This window comes from Rhincodon typus, chromosome 18 (assembly GCF_021869965.1).
Source record: "Rhincodon typus isolate 14 chromosome 18, sRhiTyp1.1, whole genome shotgun sequence".
Lineage (NCBI taxonomy): Eukaryota > Metazoa > Chordata > Chondrichthyes > Orectolobiformes > Rhincodontidae > Rhincodon > Rhincodon typus.
Genome location: NC_063349.1, coordinates 30,364,316 through 30,382,397, shown reverse-complemented (window position 1 = coordinate 30,382,397; position 18,082 = coordinate 30,364,316). Strand labels below are relative to the sequence as shown.

At 39.6% G+C, this 18,082-nt stretch overlaps 1 protein-coding gene across 10 annotated transcripts in view; it reads right to left on the bottom strand.

Moving 5' to 3' along the window:
• The window catches only part of foxp2 (forkhead box P2), a 746,195-nt gene that overhangs the window by 343,020 nt on the left and 385,093 nt on the right, over positions 1-18,082 (bottom strand). For all 10 annotated transcript variants that reach the window (XM_048607717.1, XM_048607716.1, XM_048607724.1 and 7 more), the window contains one exon: positions 8,393-8,570. In XM_048607717.1, coding sequence (XP_048463674.1) covers positions 8,393-8,560 — 168 coding nt within the window. In that variant the 5' untranslated portion in view covers positions 8,561-8,570. The remainder of the gene's footprint in view (positions 1-8,392; positions 8,571-18,082) is intronic.

The following is an 18,082-nucleotide window of genomic DNA, read 5'->3' as shown; positions in this document are numbered from 1 at the left end:
CAGCACTAGGTTATTAATTTTCTGCTTAATTTTTCTCTAAAATTAAAACTGTGTATTTTTACCAATTTCCTATATTGCCTGAAAAGCAGAGTTCAAACTTGCAACAGAGAGTAACCAAGACATAAAGATGAAAAATAGGTGATCGGACAGGAATGCTTTGTTGACTATAGGATTGCTTTGAGCAGGGAGGTGAAGCCAGACGGGTTCACTGCTTCACTTTGACTGAAGTGTGCCAAAATTGGACCAGCCGAGGCAATAAGGTGCACCACTGCTTTGGGCCTTAGTACATCAAATCCCTGATCCTGTCGAGCCTTCGTAGTTCCTTCTTTTTTTCTGAGGAGATAGAGTGTTCAACACGTTCCTCCTTCTGGAGCTCCAGTCCTCTGTGCTGGACCATGCTGCGTAAAAAGCAACACACCTTATTCATTCTGGATACCAGAATTTATGCAGATTGGTGGGCAGCGCCAGATCTGTACAACCACTGGAATCCTATTAGTAGCATCCTGACTGCTGGCTTAATCATAGCCTTCATGATCAGACAACTTTGACTTAATCTCTCCTGAGCATCATTGACTGTTACAGGGTCAAAGTATCATCACGATGGTGCCCTGAAAATCTTGTACAAACACGGAAGAAGACATTTATGTGGTAACAGATAAACTGAACATACATAGATGTTTAACAAAGACTTTAGGATGCTCTAGATGTGGGTTGCTATACATGTACTGCGAATGACTCCCTAAACCTGTGGATGCCAGTCAAAGCTACAGAGTCATTCTGATAACTGGCAGCATTGGTTGCAAACTGTACATAATTCTAGGTCCTGATATGCACGATTGTGATTACCTGGATGATCCATTCATGGACTGTAAATTGTGAAATTCAGCAAATATCTCCTGCTGATCACTGGAAGGAAGCAGAGGTGAACAGATCCAGGACAATGACAACTTTCAAAGTCAGTGACAACTTTTACCCACCTGGTCTACTTCTTCCAGGAGGTTGTAAATGTCAGTGACCACCTCACATGATACCCTGAGAGTCTCCGGAGTCTCTAATGCTTAAGTGACATTCAGGAAATTGACTAAATCCAGTGTTGAGGATACTATCTCCTGTGAGCTGCCTTTCACTGTTCGTCACCTCTCTCCTTGTAGAAGTCAGTTGTTGCTCCTATAGCTCATCTTAGTCCCAATCTGAGGTCCAAAGTAAAATTGAATCCATGCTGCATTGGTGCTTGGTAGATGCTAAACATAGATCAGATGTACAAAACTCCAAGACAGTAGAAATTCTCTCAAAGAAAATGGAAACCATCTCCAAAGTAGCAAAGTCACATTCTCAGAATAAGTCCTGTAAGAAGTATCCTTTCACTTGGACAGAGAAAGAGTGCACATTTAGAAGAGAGATAACAAGGTGTAGAGCAGGATGAACACAGCAGGCCAAGCAGCATCAGAGGAGCAGGAAAGCTGACGTTTCAGGCCTAGACCCTTCTTCAGAAATGGGGGAGGGGAAGGGGATTTAGAAGATTTTTTTTGGCGTGGCATTTGTTCAGTCCTTCAATTCCTAGTGACTTGTTACTTTTCTATCACTAGTAACTTCCACCAAGCACAGAAAGCCATTACAATTAAATTCTGAAAGACCCAGTTTAAACAGCTGTCAATTGGCTTTTGTGTACTGTATTATAATTGGAAACTGCCTCTCCCCAGGGAATATCCTGCACATAACCAAAAATGCTGAAGTTAAATCCAAATGTTTGTGGATTGTTGCCAGCAATACTAGCACTTTCGAACTTCTCCCAAACACACTCACCTCTTCAGGTTAAAACTCCCCCAGCATGCTCCCTAACCCACCATCTCCTTTGTTGAGAACAGTTTCCTTATTAACAACCTACATTACGAATATGTTTTCCCCGCAACAAGAATGAGTAAAAGATTTGATGACAGTCTTTTGGTAGTTCACAACTTGAGTATTGTCAAAAAGAAACATATTTTATTGAAGTTTTTTATCTTACTCATCAGAAAAATTTGCAAGAAATACTTATGTAAAGAGAAGACAGTATTTATAGTATATGAGAAGAGAGAGCATGTTGGTTGACAAGTGGACTCTAGTGTTGCCTGCGAATGTATGAGAATTTATTCCTCAGGGCAATGCTTTGAACAGAATCAATCTGTTTGGTTCAAACCTAAACAAAGCTTGATAGTTAACTGTTAGTTAGTATCTAACTGGTATTTCTTGTAAATTGTCCTGATAAGTGCAAGATGATTTGGAGCTGTGCATAACAGTAATTGTTGTTAATGTGGCTTGTAGAAATTGTGTAAATGTTTGATATTGTGCGCCATCAACAACCCTAACCAGATTGTTTGTGAAGTGTGAGAGTATATGTGTGAGAGAGAGAGTGCATGAGAGAAAAAGAGTGTGTGAGAGAGAGTGTGAGAGGACATGTGTGTGAGAGAGAGAGACAGAGAGAGAGTGAGTATGTATGAGTGTGTATGTGTGTGGTGTCAGCCTGCTGGTGTTCAGGGTATCCAAGGAGTTAAAAAGTGTCAGATAACATATATCCTCTTCTGACTATTCTGATCATCAAAACATTGAGTGACACTGATCTGCTATTCTATAGATAAAATAAGTGCTTGATCCGCTTCCTTCGAAATGCCAAAGGTCATATTTTTAAAAGGTTTCTTGTTGCAAATATCAAGGTCACTGTCCATTTTTGCACTATTTAATCTTTAGCTCCATGCTGTATCTTGACCCTGCCTGTGCCAACTGATCCAGAGTCAAACATTCTTGAAACATGGTACACAAACATTGCTCATTCAAGTAGTCAGGGTGACAGGTAGTCAAAGTGAGCAATATAGTGTGCCTTACTTACCTATCCATCAAGTTGCTGAAATTCACAACTGAAACTGCACTCTAAATACACCCATTTTATGTATTTTAGACCAATCACTACTCCAGTGGCTATGCCAATGAGCTTACCAAAAAAAATTCTGATGTAAATAACCATACTACTATCAGCAGGTGGAACTAGGGCATATCAATAGCTGGTTAAAGCACTATAACTCACAGTTTATCAAACCAGGGCAAGAACATGGCACAGATTGTGTCTCTGGTGTAAACAATGAGGTTTGCCTTAAACATAAATGATTCTATGGTGTGGATTCAATTATAATTTTATGAGACTCTGGCCCTCAACACTTCTTCAGTTTGGAGACAGTTAACCGACCAGAGATAGACAAAGTCCACAGTCTGAATCTGATATCTTCGAGAGAAAAGTTGGTTTCCTTTGATGCGTGACAAACTGGGCTATAATATTCCATCATCTGGCACATATAGGATCACTGTACTATTCATGTTGCAATCAATGACAAGGAGGGCTCATGATTTAAACTATAATGTTACTTTTTCCAGCTATCCACTTGTTTTTTTCTCGTGATTATCCAGTGAAATTGCAATTTCAAGCAGGTGAGTTTTTATAACTAAAATGAAGTTGCTATCCTATACAGCATAGATGGATAGGCAACATTATGGTCAATCTTTCTTGATAGAGCTATTACTTGGATCTTGTCAGCACTGACGGTACATATCATTTATTTTGCCACTCACTAATTTTGTCTATGTCCACCTGAAGTGATTCAGATGCTACTTGATTTCAGATGAGAACTGAACTACTCTCTCGAGAGTGGAGTCATCAGAAAAGAGAACACTTACTTTTGCTGATATCCATCAGTACATTAATAATAATGTAAAACAAAAAACAATCAAGCATGATTCTCAGATTAACCACCACACAGATATTTCACAACAATAAGAAATATCCATATAATGATATAATACTTGTTTCCTCAAAGTTGTGCAGCCATTTTAGCAGCTCATTAGACATGTTGAAAAAAGTCTATTATTGTAATGTGTCTGTAACAACATGTCCTATCAGGCAGCTCTACGATGACCACTGCTCTCACTTTCTGTTAGCTAACAAGGAAGTGTTGGGACTGTAAGCATGCAGTTAAAATGTTATGGAAGTTTTACATTCCTTGGTGGCGGCTTTGAGGTTTCCTGCCCAGAGGAAACAGGGCATGATGTGGTGGGAGGGGAGAGGGGCCTCCCTGCCTATTCCTGTTGACAATGTAGCCATTCTTGCTTTCCCTGGGTGGTTGGCATGCCCTTGAGTCAGTTGACGGGCAAATGAACTACATAGGTATGAATCATTTCAAACAACACTGCAGGATGTTCACCACACATACTGTCCCCAGTAATTGCTGATAGTGCAGCCCGAGGGGAGCTCAGCTTTATTATTGCAGGGATAAGAGGAAAAATATATGCTATTCTGGACTCTACAAAAGCAAAGTTCCCCATTAGTTTCTTTGTTGGGCATTGTCGCATTCGAGACACTTGCCTGTACAGTTTAGAGGGAAGAGTGCTCATGTTGTCTATGATCAAGACAGAAACTGTTCAACTACTGGCTGAGACCATGACTGCATCACACAAGAGGTAGGTGCCAATGTTATGTCAGTGTCAACATGCCTCCTGGATCAACATAGATCACCTGGAGGGGTTAGAAAGGAATTTTTCATATTTTATCCACATATTTGGTCTTGGATTTTTCATTTAGCTTTTCACATTTCCCAGGTGATTACATGAAATCTGGAGGAATAACTGGCTCTTGATATGAGGCAAAAATAAAGACAACTCAATGGAAAAGGCTTGGTCTGGCCTTTGTGTCTGGCACTTATGCATATTTATATCTTTTTTTTGTGAGGAAATCATTCTGATGACTTCCCATTAGTTTTTGGTAAAATACTTGTTCGATTTCATACAGATGCCAATTAATTTTCAGCTATAAAATGTTAAGTATTGCAAAATATTCATATTGAAGCAAAACGTTATCCACACCTTTGAAAAATTGGGTCCTCAGTAATTGATTTGTGATGAGACTGGGGAATGTGTACTATTTATGAACTGAAGCGATTTTCAAATTTAGTCATTTAACATCTTTACTGCAGTGGCTCCCAACTACTTTTAAAATGTCACAGATACACAATTATATTGTTTGCATCTAATGAGGATCAAAAAAAGAGAAATAAGATCTAAAGAGTTTGCAGGCTGAGGTAAAGCAGACACAGGTTTCTTCTCAAGTCTGAACAATGAAAAACAGAGTGGTCTTGTCAAAATGTTGAATGCGTCTCAAGTGGTGGGTGTAGGTGCCATGTGAAGGGCATTAAAAAGGAGATACTTTTCCTTTTTAACCCTGGCTGTCTAAACTGATAACCAAGATCTTTTATATTATTTTCTCAAGGTCTTGATCACTGTTCACATAAGAACACAAATACTCTGGTTCAAAGTGATTTCAGGCTGCTCTGTAAATATTTTACAACAACGAATTCAGGTACCACGCATGTGCAAGCTCATCAAAACTGACTGCGTTTCATGTTATAGCTGTGCATCTCCCTAACCTCCAGGAAAGCTACATAAATCTGCTGACAAAGTGGCATTTTGAAACGGTTAAGAGATGAAACAAGGAAAGTGCATTAAGTAAAGGTTTCATTGTTTTCCTTGAAATAGAGATTTTCCCATTACTTACTGACAGTTTTCTTTCAGGCATTAAGGTTAATGCCTTCACATCATATGCCAAATTATCTTCAAGTGACACAAATGTATATCTTTCTCTTTTCAATAGTACTAACCTTTCAAATGAGTGGAAACTCTTCTCTTTCACTTTTTCAGATTGTAACCAAACAGGAATGATATTTGATTTGAATTAAAGGTTGTCTAATTCTCTGGAATCATTGTAATTGGATTACCAGATGAAAGAGCTTGGATTTGGGTACTGCACCTAACAGATTTATGAATTAGACAATTTTCTTGTTCAAAATCAACTAGTTCATCAACGTGCAGGAGTCAAAAAAGGTCATCTAGTCATCGATCTCACCCAATTATTGTGTCACCTTTACATCCAAAATTTACACATAACATTTTCATCCTTTCTTGCTTTTGTGCCAAGGTAGTCATCTAAACCTGTCAAATCAATTACTTATCCATATCCAATAGGGAGCCATTGTTTCCGTACATTAACAAGTTGAAATATTAACTAGTTAGTTTTAAGTGTATTCCTTCACCTTAGCTGTGAGCCATGCCCCCTAGATCTTTGCTGAGAGAATCACACAGTGCAGCAAATTGAATAATTCTCCCCCTTAATCCATTCAAGGATGTGTAATGTTATTGTCTCTTCAATAAACAATCCTTTGCAATGCCACATGCCTTTTTGTGAGTATAATGACCAGAAATGGAACAGCAAACAGGTATTTCAAACTGAAAGTCTTGCCATGTAAAAATATACTAAGGCAGAACATGAATTCATGTGATCAATATTAATGATCTCTCATTTTTAAATAAATTGCAGGCAGAAACTTTTCTTTTTGCAACACATTCTTGGAATCCACAAAAACAACTTAGAAAACCTTTACGCTCCAGCTAGAAGTCTTAACAGATATAAATTCATGAAATAAGATTAAATGTTCCAATGTAGATTATATTGAGACCTTTATAACTATAATTGATCATCACTACAGAAAAATTATATGGAAAGAAATAACTGTTAAAATTTCTGCAACATTCTATTCAGTATAATCAAATCCAACTTAATTCAATCCCTTACGTGTTACAAATAAGTTTCAAATTATAGGCAATCAAAACCTGATAAATGCTCTGAACAATATGCCAAAATACATAATGTTTTCATCAAGATGTCTATAAAATCATTGTGAATAAAATTAGAACATTGGGTAGGTTAACTATGCACGTGTTTACCGAATCAAGACCATACAAAAATGCTACGACGACCTAACTATATAAATAGTAACATTTTCCTTTTATGAACCTAACAGGATGTGATTTCTTTCATTTTATAAATGCTCCACAGATAATTATCTGGTCCAAACAATCACTTTCTGTTTCTTAAGGAGAACAGCATTTCCCTGTGTTCTAGGACCACTAATTTACTACACTTTCTCTCTTGTATAACCTACAGAGACATGTCCAACATCTGTTGTTCATTCTGGATCTAGAATCAACCATATTGCAAATGAAAATACATTGTACATGTTGCTTCATGTTGCTTTAATTGTAATGTTGTTCTGCATTTTCCCTTAAATTAATACTTTTAGAAAAACATAATGAAATAATAACATGTAACAATACAGTACCACTGTGTGCATAAACCTTAAGACATGAATAGTTTACTTTCTGAAATTATTCACTTTAAATGATATCTTACAGTAGTTTTCAGATATGGATGAAAGCAAAGGTTTTTGCATTCATAGAACACGCTGGGATTCATTTTAACCCTGTCAACTGATGGAACCTGAGCAGGTTTCACGCTCCCTAACAATCCCCATAATTTCTAATTTTAACTTTCAGGGTTCTGCCAGTGGTTAAAATGCCCTTCTAAATTAGGTGAGGATTCCTTGACTCTTTGAAAACTGGGATCCTGTTATGTTATTAACACCTCAGTTGTATTTCAATTAGGGATCCCACAATAGCTTTTCTGCAAGGCTGAAACAACCCCAGAAGCTGAAGACAAAAGGGATCCTGACCGATCAAGTCGAAAAACCTCCTTCACGGGTCCAATGAGAAGACAGGTTTTCCTTTGAGACCGATGAGGAAAGTTGCGTCCTCCCCTCAGACGTGTCTCTCTCTCTCTCTCCTTTCTCGGAGGCCCTCTCAAAACCCCAATCCAGTCATTTAATTGCAAGCAGGCCAAACTCGCAACTGCTCTGTAGCCCCTCCTGCCCAGAATACATGCAAAGTAGACCGCTAGATTCAAAAAGTCCTTCAAGAGTTAAAATATTCTGGGCCTGAAACTTAGGCTAGCAAGAGTATTTCACATTCATCCATTTCCTCCTTTCTGGAATCCAGGGTTAAATTCAACCTGACTCATTCATTTAAAACTATTTGCAACAGAATCATCTCTCATCTGATGTCTCATCCTCACTTCATAACAAACATGTTCAGTTTATGTTGCAAGTAGATGAGAAATCAAATAATGTGGCCCTCTGGTGGAAAATAACAGATTGCATCTGAAGTGTCCAAGACATAAACTGAAGATTTATAAATAATAAAGCTGACTAGCATTACTTTATTTAAAACTAAGCATGCCAATATTTATCAACAAAATATCATTATTAGATCACAATATTAAAACGCAATGCTATTACACTCAGGCATAAGAATATCTAGATTATGGAGAATAATGAATGTGAAATTTGTTTTCAACACTAAAGATTAAAATCTTAAAAGCGATCAAAATGTATGTTCTCGTCCTAAGAGAAAGCTTTTTTCAATAGACAGTAAGTAAAATGTGGTGAAAATGAAATAAGGCTATCTTAAGGAAAACAAAACTTACCTGCTGTTGTTGCAGATGCAGCAGTTCTACTGTGCTTACTTCACCACTGGTGTCACCACTTGATCTTCCATCTCTGCTGCCAGCATCTAATTGGCTGCTTAGAGTGCTCATTCCATTTTGATTCATTGAACTGTTGCTTATTGTCTCGGTCGCGGATTCTTGCATCATGACTTAATACCTAAAAGTGATTAAGAAGCATCAATTAACACACTCGTTACACCTTTACACTTCCATTATCAAGATGGTCCCATTCTGCCAATTACAGAGGCAGTCCCAGAACAGAAGGGGAAAGCGTGGTACAGTCTTCCAACAAATAAATGTCTTTAAACAAAAAACAGCCAGGCAATTCTTTAAACATACGCAAGACATTTGATTTCTAAAATTAGATGAGCATACCTTTGTCATTTTTTTTGTGAACTGCAAGATACATCAAATAGAGGGACACTGTAATGTTAAACAGAATATAAGCAACTTACATGTTTTTAGTCTTGCATTTAAAAGCACCTCAAACTGAAAGCACAAATTCAAACACTCTATTTCATGTATTATCTAGTATTATCCAGCTTCGACAACCGTGAATGACTGTAGCTTATTTAAAATATTCAGTATCTTGATTCTGTCAGTATTTTACAGCATTCTTTATGAAAGACTGTTGTTTAATGATGCACAGCTAATCATACTAAATTAAAATTTTGTAAGTGAGTTACAAATCATGCAGTATCAGCCTGTGATAAATAGTGCAATGGGCTTCCTTTTTTGGGTGACTAAATAAAATTTTGCCTCAAAGGCATTTGAAGAAAAAAAAGGCTCTTGCTGAAAACATCACAGATATTGCCTAGTTTTAAATCTACTGGCTGATATTCATTTATTTTTGTGACATTTAAAACATTTAATACTGTCCTTCGTCGGAAGTAATTAAGCCCATGCATGAGCAGCAATCAAACTGTTCACTTGAAGATGACTTAAAACTCAATTTTAACATAGGCAAATAAATGAAAGATATAAAATTAATTTTCCAGGCATGTATTAGATATGAAAGCTGGAAATAAAATCTATCAAGAATATCACTAATGATTGTGCTAAAAACAGCATAAATTATGCATATTACCTTATTTCCTGTAATAAATGTTTTATTCACTGCATATCTGTACTGTATTTTGAGGATAGAGATGTCCTGCTAAGATCAGTTGAAATCTTTACAGTAAATAATACCCACAGTGACCTCAAAAACTGCAACCTGAAGATCCATTACCTGCACCTCCATTGACTCTTGGGGTCACTTTTTCCCCCAAAGACCTTAAAACTTGAGTTATCACGTAGCACTCCAAACACAAAAAGAATCTCCACTTGGCTATTTTTTTTAAAATAAAGTCCACTGTCCTCTGCAGTATTCAGGCATTCTAAAATGCATTTCCCCTCTGCTAGTTAGATCAAACTGAGTTCACACCCAAAATACACATACGATAATGTGCTCTGTTAATTCTGCTAACTAGGCCAATAAAATCAGAATCAAATAATATTACTTGCATTATCGTGTACAATATTTCTGCCAGACAACTACAAATAAAATCCACAAAGCATATTTATAAACTTAATTTAAAGAAAATACACAAAAAAAAAGGTGGACACCCCTGAACAGAAGCTTCATTTTCCATTACTTGCCAGGTGTCGTTGAGAATGTACAGGATACAAATAAAACAAATATGCAAGTAGTTACACAAAAGGTGACAGCCGCTCTAGCTACAGTAAACAACTGCTGAACCAGATGTGTTTACGAACCAACAGTCCAGGTTATACTTCTTATTGAACATTAACTAAAAAGATAATAGGAATGGAAAATGTGACACTTGATGTTGACGGCTCTTACAAGAAAAAGAATAAAGCATGCACATTTTCAGAAACACATCACCAATGATCACTCACATCCATTGCACATTGTGCAAGCAAAGTATTTTTAAATGATTTAGGAAAGATAGAAAGAGATAGAAAAGACAATAGTTTTGCTGTGGATTAGCCACAGGACAGAATTATTTTTGAAAAAGCAACAAAAAAAATTGGAAAACTTCATAGTCAATTTCCTACACAAGTCACTGCCACTTCAAGAAGGTACAGGAAAACCACAATGCCATTGACCGCACAATGCCATTGACCAAATAAAGTGCAATGCTTTCTGGTGGGGAGAAATGTATCAAAATCAACAAATACTATGTCACATCTGAAGCCACATCAAAGTGACATTATTGGATGATTTAACACAAGTATATTCAAGTGTCTACAAGTTTGTTTAGAAATAGAAACTAAGGCTAGCAGTGATGGGATGACTTTTTTAGAGTATTAATGGTCTGGGAGAGAGGGAGTTCCCTTTAAACACAGCAGCAATTTACACAGATTTTCTAAATATTTGTTGAGGGAGTTCTCTGCTGTTCAAAGCACTGTTTTTAAACTCCCTCACACCCTAATAGCTGATGGACTAATGTTTTGCAATTAGATAACACAAGAAGAAGTTGCAAGTATTTATTTTCAAACAGCAATGAACTCCTAAATTATACAGAAATTCAGATAATCTTTACAAAGATTTTCTGAGAGATTAATTCATGTTTTTTAGAACAATTAAATACATTAATATTGTAGCTGAGATTATGTGCACTTTTAAATTACAATTTCCCTGGCTGAAATGACAATTTAACAGAGATGTTAGGCTGAATCTTACTTTTTTGGCTAAGTACATGTTCTGAAAAGTTTGTAGGAGGGATTTTCACCATGAAGCCTAACTTGGCCTTGCCCTATCCTACCAAGCCCACCTTATTAACCACATACCCTGCCCTTATGACATCCCTCTCATCTAATGCTAGCCCGATTTTACCATGTGCCATTCCCAGAACTATTCGCCATTGCCAAGACATCCTTGAATTGATTGGTATCCCTTGGGGCAACATTGTCTTCAAAAGGCCGTTGCCTGCTCAGACGACTGCCAGTCTGGAACTGCCCCGCATGGTCCCTGACATTTGCCCTGGGCATGTCAGAAAATGGGAGTTTGGCTCCCTGTTTTGTTCGCAGGAATGTGGAGGTCCGACTGCACTATCTGGTTCACAGGCAAGATGCTCTCATCCCCAGGATCTGCATAGGAGGCCACAACATTGGATCACATCTGCCTGATCTGAGGTTGCCAGCCAGGCCAGTGAAGTCTCAGCCATCTGGAGGAATGCACTGCAATGTAAGAAGAAGGACAATGTCCTTTTCCACATCGCCAGAGCAAGTGCCATCATCTTCTCTCTGATACCTCTCGCTGAGGGAGCAAGGTTCAAAAGGCACGGCAAGTGAGTGAAGGATGCTCTGAGCATCCAGACAGAACGAGCAAGTGGTAAGAGAGCAAGCAAACAGCCTGGAGATGCAGCTTGGTCCAGACCATGGTTTGGGTACTTGTGCATGAATGCAAGTGTACTTGCTGCACAATACTGCAGCGATAATTGCCGGTGCAACTGTAATGCTCTGGATCGAAGATGTGTCATGAAGGTTCTTACAGGTTGTCACATGTCAAATGCCAATATCTGTAGACATGGGGTTCATGCGGTTAGTGCCCAACGAGCATGCCTTGAAGTGTTAACAATAGGTGTCCAATTTGGAGGTCCTTTGGAGAAAGATGTGAGCTGAAGTCTGACTTCCATGTTGAGAATTCTCTATGTCTAGCTTGTTGGTCAACAAGCACCTTTAATTGGCAACTCACCACTTCCCAGTGGAAACATGCAGCACCTCTTGTGCATTTGGCCAAGAGGCGAGGCAAGTTGCTCCCTACATTAAAACAGCTCTCGCTGGACACTCATGATTCTGTCACAAATGTTGCTATGGACTACGTCATTCATACCCCCTTGTAAGATTCTGCTTGTTTAGACATTATATCAGCAATATTTCTGTCTATTTTAGCTATCAAACATGATGTTGAACAGACATCAGCTATTATCCATGGTAATACATTCATCCTTTTAGATTTACATTTTTTCTCATTATATCTAAAACTTCAGGGTTTAATGCTGCTCATAATGACTATTTTTGTTTTGATTTCCGATTGCTTACACTTTTTTTCCAACTTGGAAAACAGGAGAATTTGCTATTGTGAACCAGGGAAACTTATGCTCAACAAATTACCAGCCTTAAATGCTGGTTGAGGTATTCAAATACAGCGAATTTGAATGAACTCAGCATGCGGCCAGCAGAGACTCATTGTTTATTGGCCGGGCACGTCAGCAGGGGCCCAGTATCATTAAGTGGCTAATTGCATATAAAGTTAGACTGTGTTGTTTAAAGATAGCCCACACCACATTGTAGTTAGTGCAGGTGCTGTAGGAATCAAGCTTGGTGAAGTTCTGAGCTGAAAACCTGGCACGCCAGTGGAAAGAGAAGGCCACAAGATTTTTGGATGTGGCTTTGGAGATCTTGGTGGAGGAGAACGAAAGGATGAGAGATCTCGCTTTTTTCTGGGGAGCGCTGGGGAGAGAGGCTGTCTTCCAGGCACAAATACAACTGGAACAGATAACTATGAAGGTCAGTGCCAGGCATTAAGCACCTAGGACTTGAATTTGATACTACTAGAAATTCATTGGCCTCAATTAAGTAGTCAAGGTCAATGAGTGAATCCACAAATCCAATATCTTACCAAGTGCACCACAGCCACAACCAAGACTCAAATCACCATAGCCCAGCACACAGTAATACAATTTCTACCAACAGGCCTCAAATAAAACATTCATACGCTGTACCACACCCTTGCTCACTTAGTCCTGCTGAAAAGAGCAGTCATTTCATGATGATGATGCTGTGCAACATCCTGCACGCCTTTTGAAACCTTCATAGACACTCAACTAAATACTGCATTGCTCAAACAATGGATGTGCTGATCGTTTTTGTCACAGTACAGCTTTCATTTTGAGGATACTGAGTATCTGCCCATGGGTTATGCAACTGAGTTGAGTGTCTTACAACCACCAGACCTGCCTTGTTGTTCAGTAGCCAAGCTTTAATTTGCCGAGTTGGCTCAAACACCACTGGAAAGGTCACAGAGTGAAGGCATCGATGATTACTTCCCAGATACTAGCTTCCAACTTGGTGATTCACTAACTGCGATCACATTCCACAGGATGAACAGGGAATGGAAACCCTTTATAGCTCTCATATAAGGCATGGTTGACAATATGGTGCCCACAATGTGCATACAGTCGAAGACACCATTGGAATGGCACAATCTCTCGCAAAACTGCACATTCACTCTGAGATAGTAAGAACTGCTGATGCTGGAGTGACAGATAACACAGTGTGGAGCTAAAGGAATACAGTAGGCCAGGCAGCATCAGAGGAGCAGGAAAGTTGATGTTTTGGGTCAGGACCCTTCTTCAGAAATATGAGAGAAGGATGCTCTGAGTATCTAGAAAGAACGAGTGAGTGGTAGGACAGCAAGCAAACAGCCCAGAGATGCAGCTTGGTTGAGTCCATTGTTTGGGTACTTGTGCATGAATGCAAGTGTACTTGCTGCACAATACTGCAGCGATAATTGCCGGTGCAACTGTAATGCTCTGGGTCGAAGATGTGTCATGAAGGTTCTTATAGGTTGTCACATGTAAAATGCCAATATCTGTAGATATGGCGTTCATGTGACTGGTGCCCATGGATCATGCCCTGAAGTGTTGGCACTGGATGTCCAATTTGGAAGTCCTTTGGAAAAAGAAGTGAGCTGAAGTCTGACTTCCATGTTAAAAATTCTCAATGTCCAGCTTGTTGGTCAACAAGTACTTTTAATTTCTGACAAAGTGTCCCGATCCAAAACATCAACTTTCCTGCTCCTTTGATGCTGCCTGGCCTGCTGTGTTCCTCCAGCTCCACTCTGTGTTATCTCTGCACATTCACTTTGCCTGCTTATCTTTGGTGAAAGAAATAAACTGTAGTAAGGTCTTTTAGAACAAGAAGCCTCAGTGACTTTGCTCTTGCAACAATGGATGGCAAATTGAGAGACACTACAAATATATCATCTCTTGTCAAAATGCAACTAATGAATAAACATTCGTGGTCATGATCAGTTTCAGAGACATGGGTGATGCCATTCTCACCCCTCTATAAAGTTCGAGTTTGTATGTGTGGTCGCAGCAGGTGTCTGATTTCAGTGAGAGCCTCATTACTGAAGTACAGCCATCTCATAGATTGCTTTTCACTGAAGTCTGGTGGAATTGTGCTCTGAAAACTTTTAGGTGGATATGGCCTCCTGCTGAGAATCCTGTTCTTCCTTCATCCTGTTCCAGCAGTTTCCTATGCTAAATGTGACCTCTGTTTACTCTCCAAATTATTCTGTATCCAAGGGGAATGTATACTCTGCGCAAGCTATATTTAGAGAAACTGGTTTGTCCATAAGTCTCGAAGTCAAGGCCATGTTTGTGAGCATTCACCATACTATTCCTGCAGCATTTTACAACTTGAACTGAGTACAGTAAGCAGCAAATACTCGGAAAATGCTGCAATAGTCACAAGAAATTAAACATCAATGAAACCGTAGTTGACAATCAATTTAAATGATGGGGGTGTGAGTGTCCTTCTCCAATTGAATATGTGTTCAGCTGTGTAACATATGAGCATGCACTGGCTACAGTGCTGAACGCCAAAATGGTACCACTAGTACCATACCCACTTTGCATGCTGATTGATGTTGTGAGTTGTGATGTATCTGCATTCAATATGTTTCACAGACAGTTACTGTGTCTGCTTATACTAACGGTACACCAGAACTTGGAATCTGGTGCTCTTCACTCTACAAGTCTGAACTGGCATTGTGAATACAGTACCATTTTTGGAGCTTGAAGGGCACGCATAGAATGCAAAAAAAAAGTAATCAGTACAAATAAGCTAAATTTCTCTCTCCTGGTCTTAATCCAATTATCTCTCCCAGTATTTATAATAATGAATATCAAAGTTTGGTCAATCAGTATCTTGGTGCATATAAAATACAAAATAATGTAAGTTACATGTTAAGAAAAAAAAATCCTAAATTCAGTGGTCTGGTGAAATAAATAAATAGCCAGATAGCTCTGTTCTGCTGATGACAGGATTCCAAAGTAACTTACAAAAAGGTATTACAATCAATTAAATGTTGCAATAATCACAAGACAAGAACTAAAACAGGAAAATTAGGATAATGTAGCATTTGCCTCCAACTTAAACCAACAACTACAATATTCCAACAAAGGCACTGTTTTAGGGATGTAGCATAGAAAATGGGGTATACAGTATGAGGTATAAAGAGGGCAATGGGGAGACAGAGAAACAATATAAACATTTTTTTACAAAAGCAAAGAACTGGCACTAAGACAATGTGTTGAATGTTCTTTTTTCATGCCGAACATTTCTATGGGTATAAATTATTAGCAGCCCCATTGCTATCAGTTGGAAGGCATAATTTTACACAGAAGGAAAGAATTCTGTTAGAATACTGGCCAATGCCATTACCAGCCACAAGACCGGTGCACTAAAAACATAAATTTGAATATGGACAAAGGGGATTGATTTCTCTCCTTGCCACCTTGGAAGTAATCTGTTGGAGTGGATCACCTACCATTTATAGAACAGGAACAATTTTCCAATTAACTGAAATCAAAAGCTTTATTTTCCCAGTCCCTGAATGTGGGTAATGGTGTGTCAGCTGGGAAATTATGGTAAATTTTAAAAAATTGAATTTTCAATATTGAGGAAATAAGTCCAATTTTACACCCAAGGTTTGAATAGCGAGATGAAAATCTCACTAGTGAGGGATGACAGGCCGATGTGCATGCATTTACATCTCATTGGCACCTCATCTCACCTCACTGAAACGTCATTTCATATTCTCCCACACAGTAGAGTGAAAGTAGCTAGCAATAATCCCCAACATGAAAGTCAAGGCAGGTCTCTGGCAGCTCCAGCTCACCACTTGTTCCTCCAGCCTACATCTTGAACAGCAGGCCCCAATATTTCAGATTACACTCCATGGGCAGTGACTGGCTGCATGCCCCATCCAGAGGTTTGCAATGGTCATGCACCAGCCTCACCACATCATCAGAACCTATCTATGCCCCCTTTAGAATACAGGTTGTCCACTGCAAATCTGCGTTTAGGACCACACCAGCACCTTTCATTGTAGTGCTGCTACCAGGGCACCTTGTGTGTTGGGACTAGCACCCACCCATGGATTGGAGCACAGCGTACCTCAGGGTTCTTCACTTGCTCTCATGGTGCTCACTCACTTTGTGCTTACTTGGATGCTCGCAGCATTTCCCCCTTGCCTTTTTGCACCTTGCTGCCTCACTCAGAACATACAGATTCACTGTGTCTTCTCTTACTTTTCAGTGCAGACACAAAGCCAGACAGCTTGTTACAGTTGTCAGCAGTGATCAGTCAAGGGAGGTGGACATCTTGCTGTACAGCACAATGCAAAATCAAAGTCACACCTGGAGCATTTACCTGCCCCTAATGTGACAAACACACTGCATGTGCTTCAGCCAAATGGTCATGTCCCAGTGGCTAAGGGATGCGGTCTTCAGTGAAGTCAAAAGGGACTGTTGTCAATGAGGTGGTTCCACCACAGAGTCGTTAGCAGCATCCAAACTCAGTCTAGGGGTTTGGACAGAGTTGCTTGGTGTGGTCAGGGTTAGTGGTTCCGTATCATTAGTGTGGGAAGTGGGCCACTGTCAGTCCAAGGGGTTCATTCACTGAAAGTAAAAGGGTGGGAGGGAAGAACTACCACAGACTATCACTGTGGTAGGGAAGTTGGGGTTTGCAGCAGTTTGCAGAGATACAAAGAGGGGAATAAACATGAATAGAGGGAAATGAACATATAAAGGTGGGAGATGGTAGTGCAACAGTGCATTCGAGAACATGGGTTACTGCTGAGTCATCACCCTAGCTTCAGTGGGAAGGCAGTGCAGCATGATGGCTGGTACGGCTAAACTGTGAAGGGGTGATCTACATTACGAGACTGAGCCTGGGACTCACTTGGTGATATGTGACCTGTGCTGCCTTCCATCCTCATCCAAATCACAAGTGTGTAATGGAAATGGAAAATGGCTGTGATCATACTTGCACTGGGTGGAGAAAGTGTTTTATTTTTGTGTGAATTTGCAGCGTTTACTTGTGAGTGATACAAGGCCGTTCAAATGGGATAATTACAATGAGCAGACATTTAGACAGTACAGATCGAAGACGTCTGTAATCATAGTACGCTGCATGTGAAACATGTGCAGTGTCTGACTGCAGGATACAAATCCTGGTCAGAGGAAATCTTGATCAGGTCATTGGTCATTACAAACGGATCTCGTCACCTCTGTGAAGCAGAAGCAAATACAGGTGGCTTTATGAGATAGTAGGAACTGCAGGTGCTGGAGCATCTGAGATACAAGGTGCAGAGCTGGATGAACACAACAGGCCAAGCAGCATCAGAGGAGCAGGAAGGCTGACGTTTCGGGCCTAGACCCTTCTTCAGAAATGCGGGAGGGGAAGGGGAAGGAAATAAATAGGGAGAGAGGGGGAGGCAGATAGAAGATGGATAAAAGGAGAGGATAGGTGTAGAGGAGACAGACAGGTCAAAGAGGCGGAGATGGAGCCAGTAAAGGTGAGTGTAGGTGGGGAGTTAGAGAGGAGATAGGTCAGTCCAGGGAGGACGGACAGGTCAAGGGGGGCGGG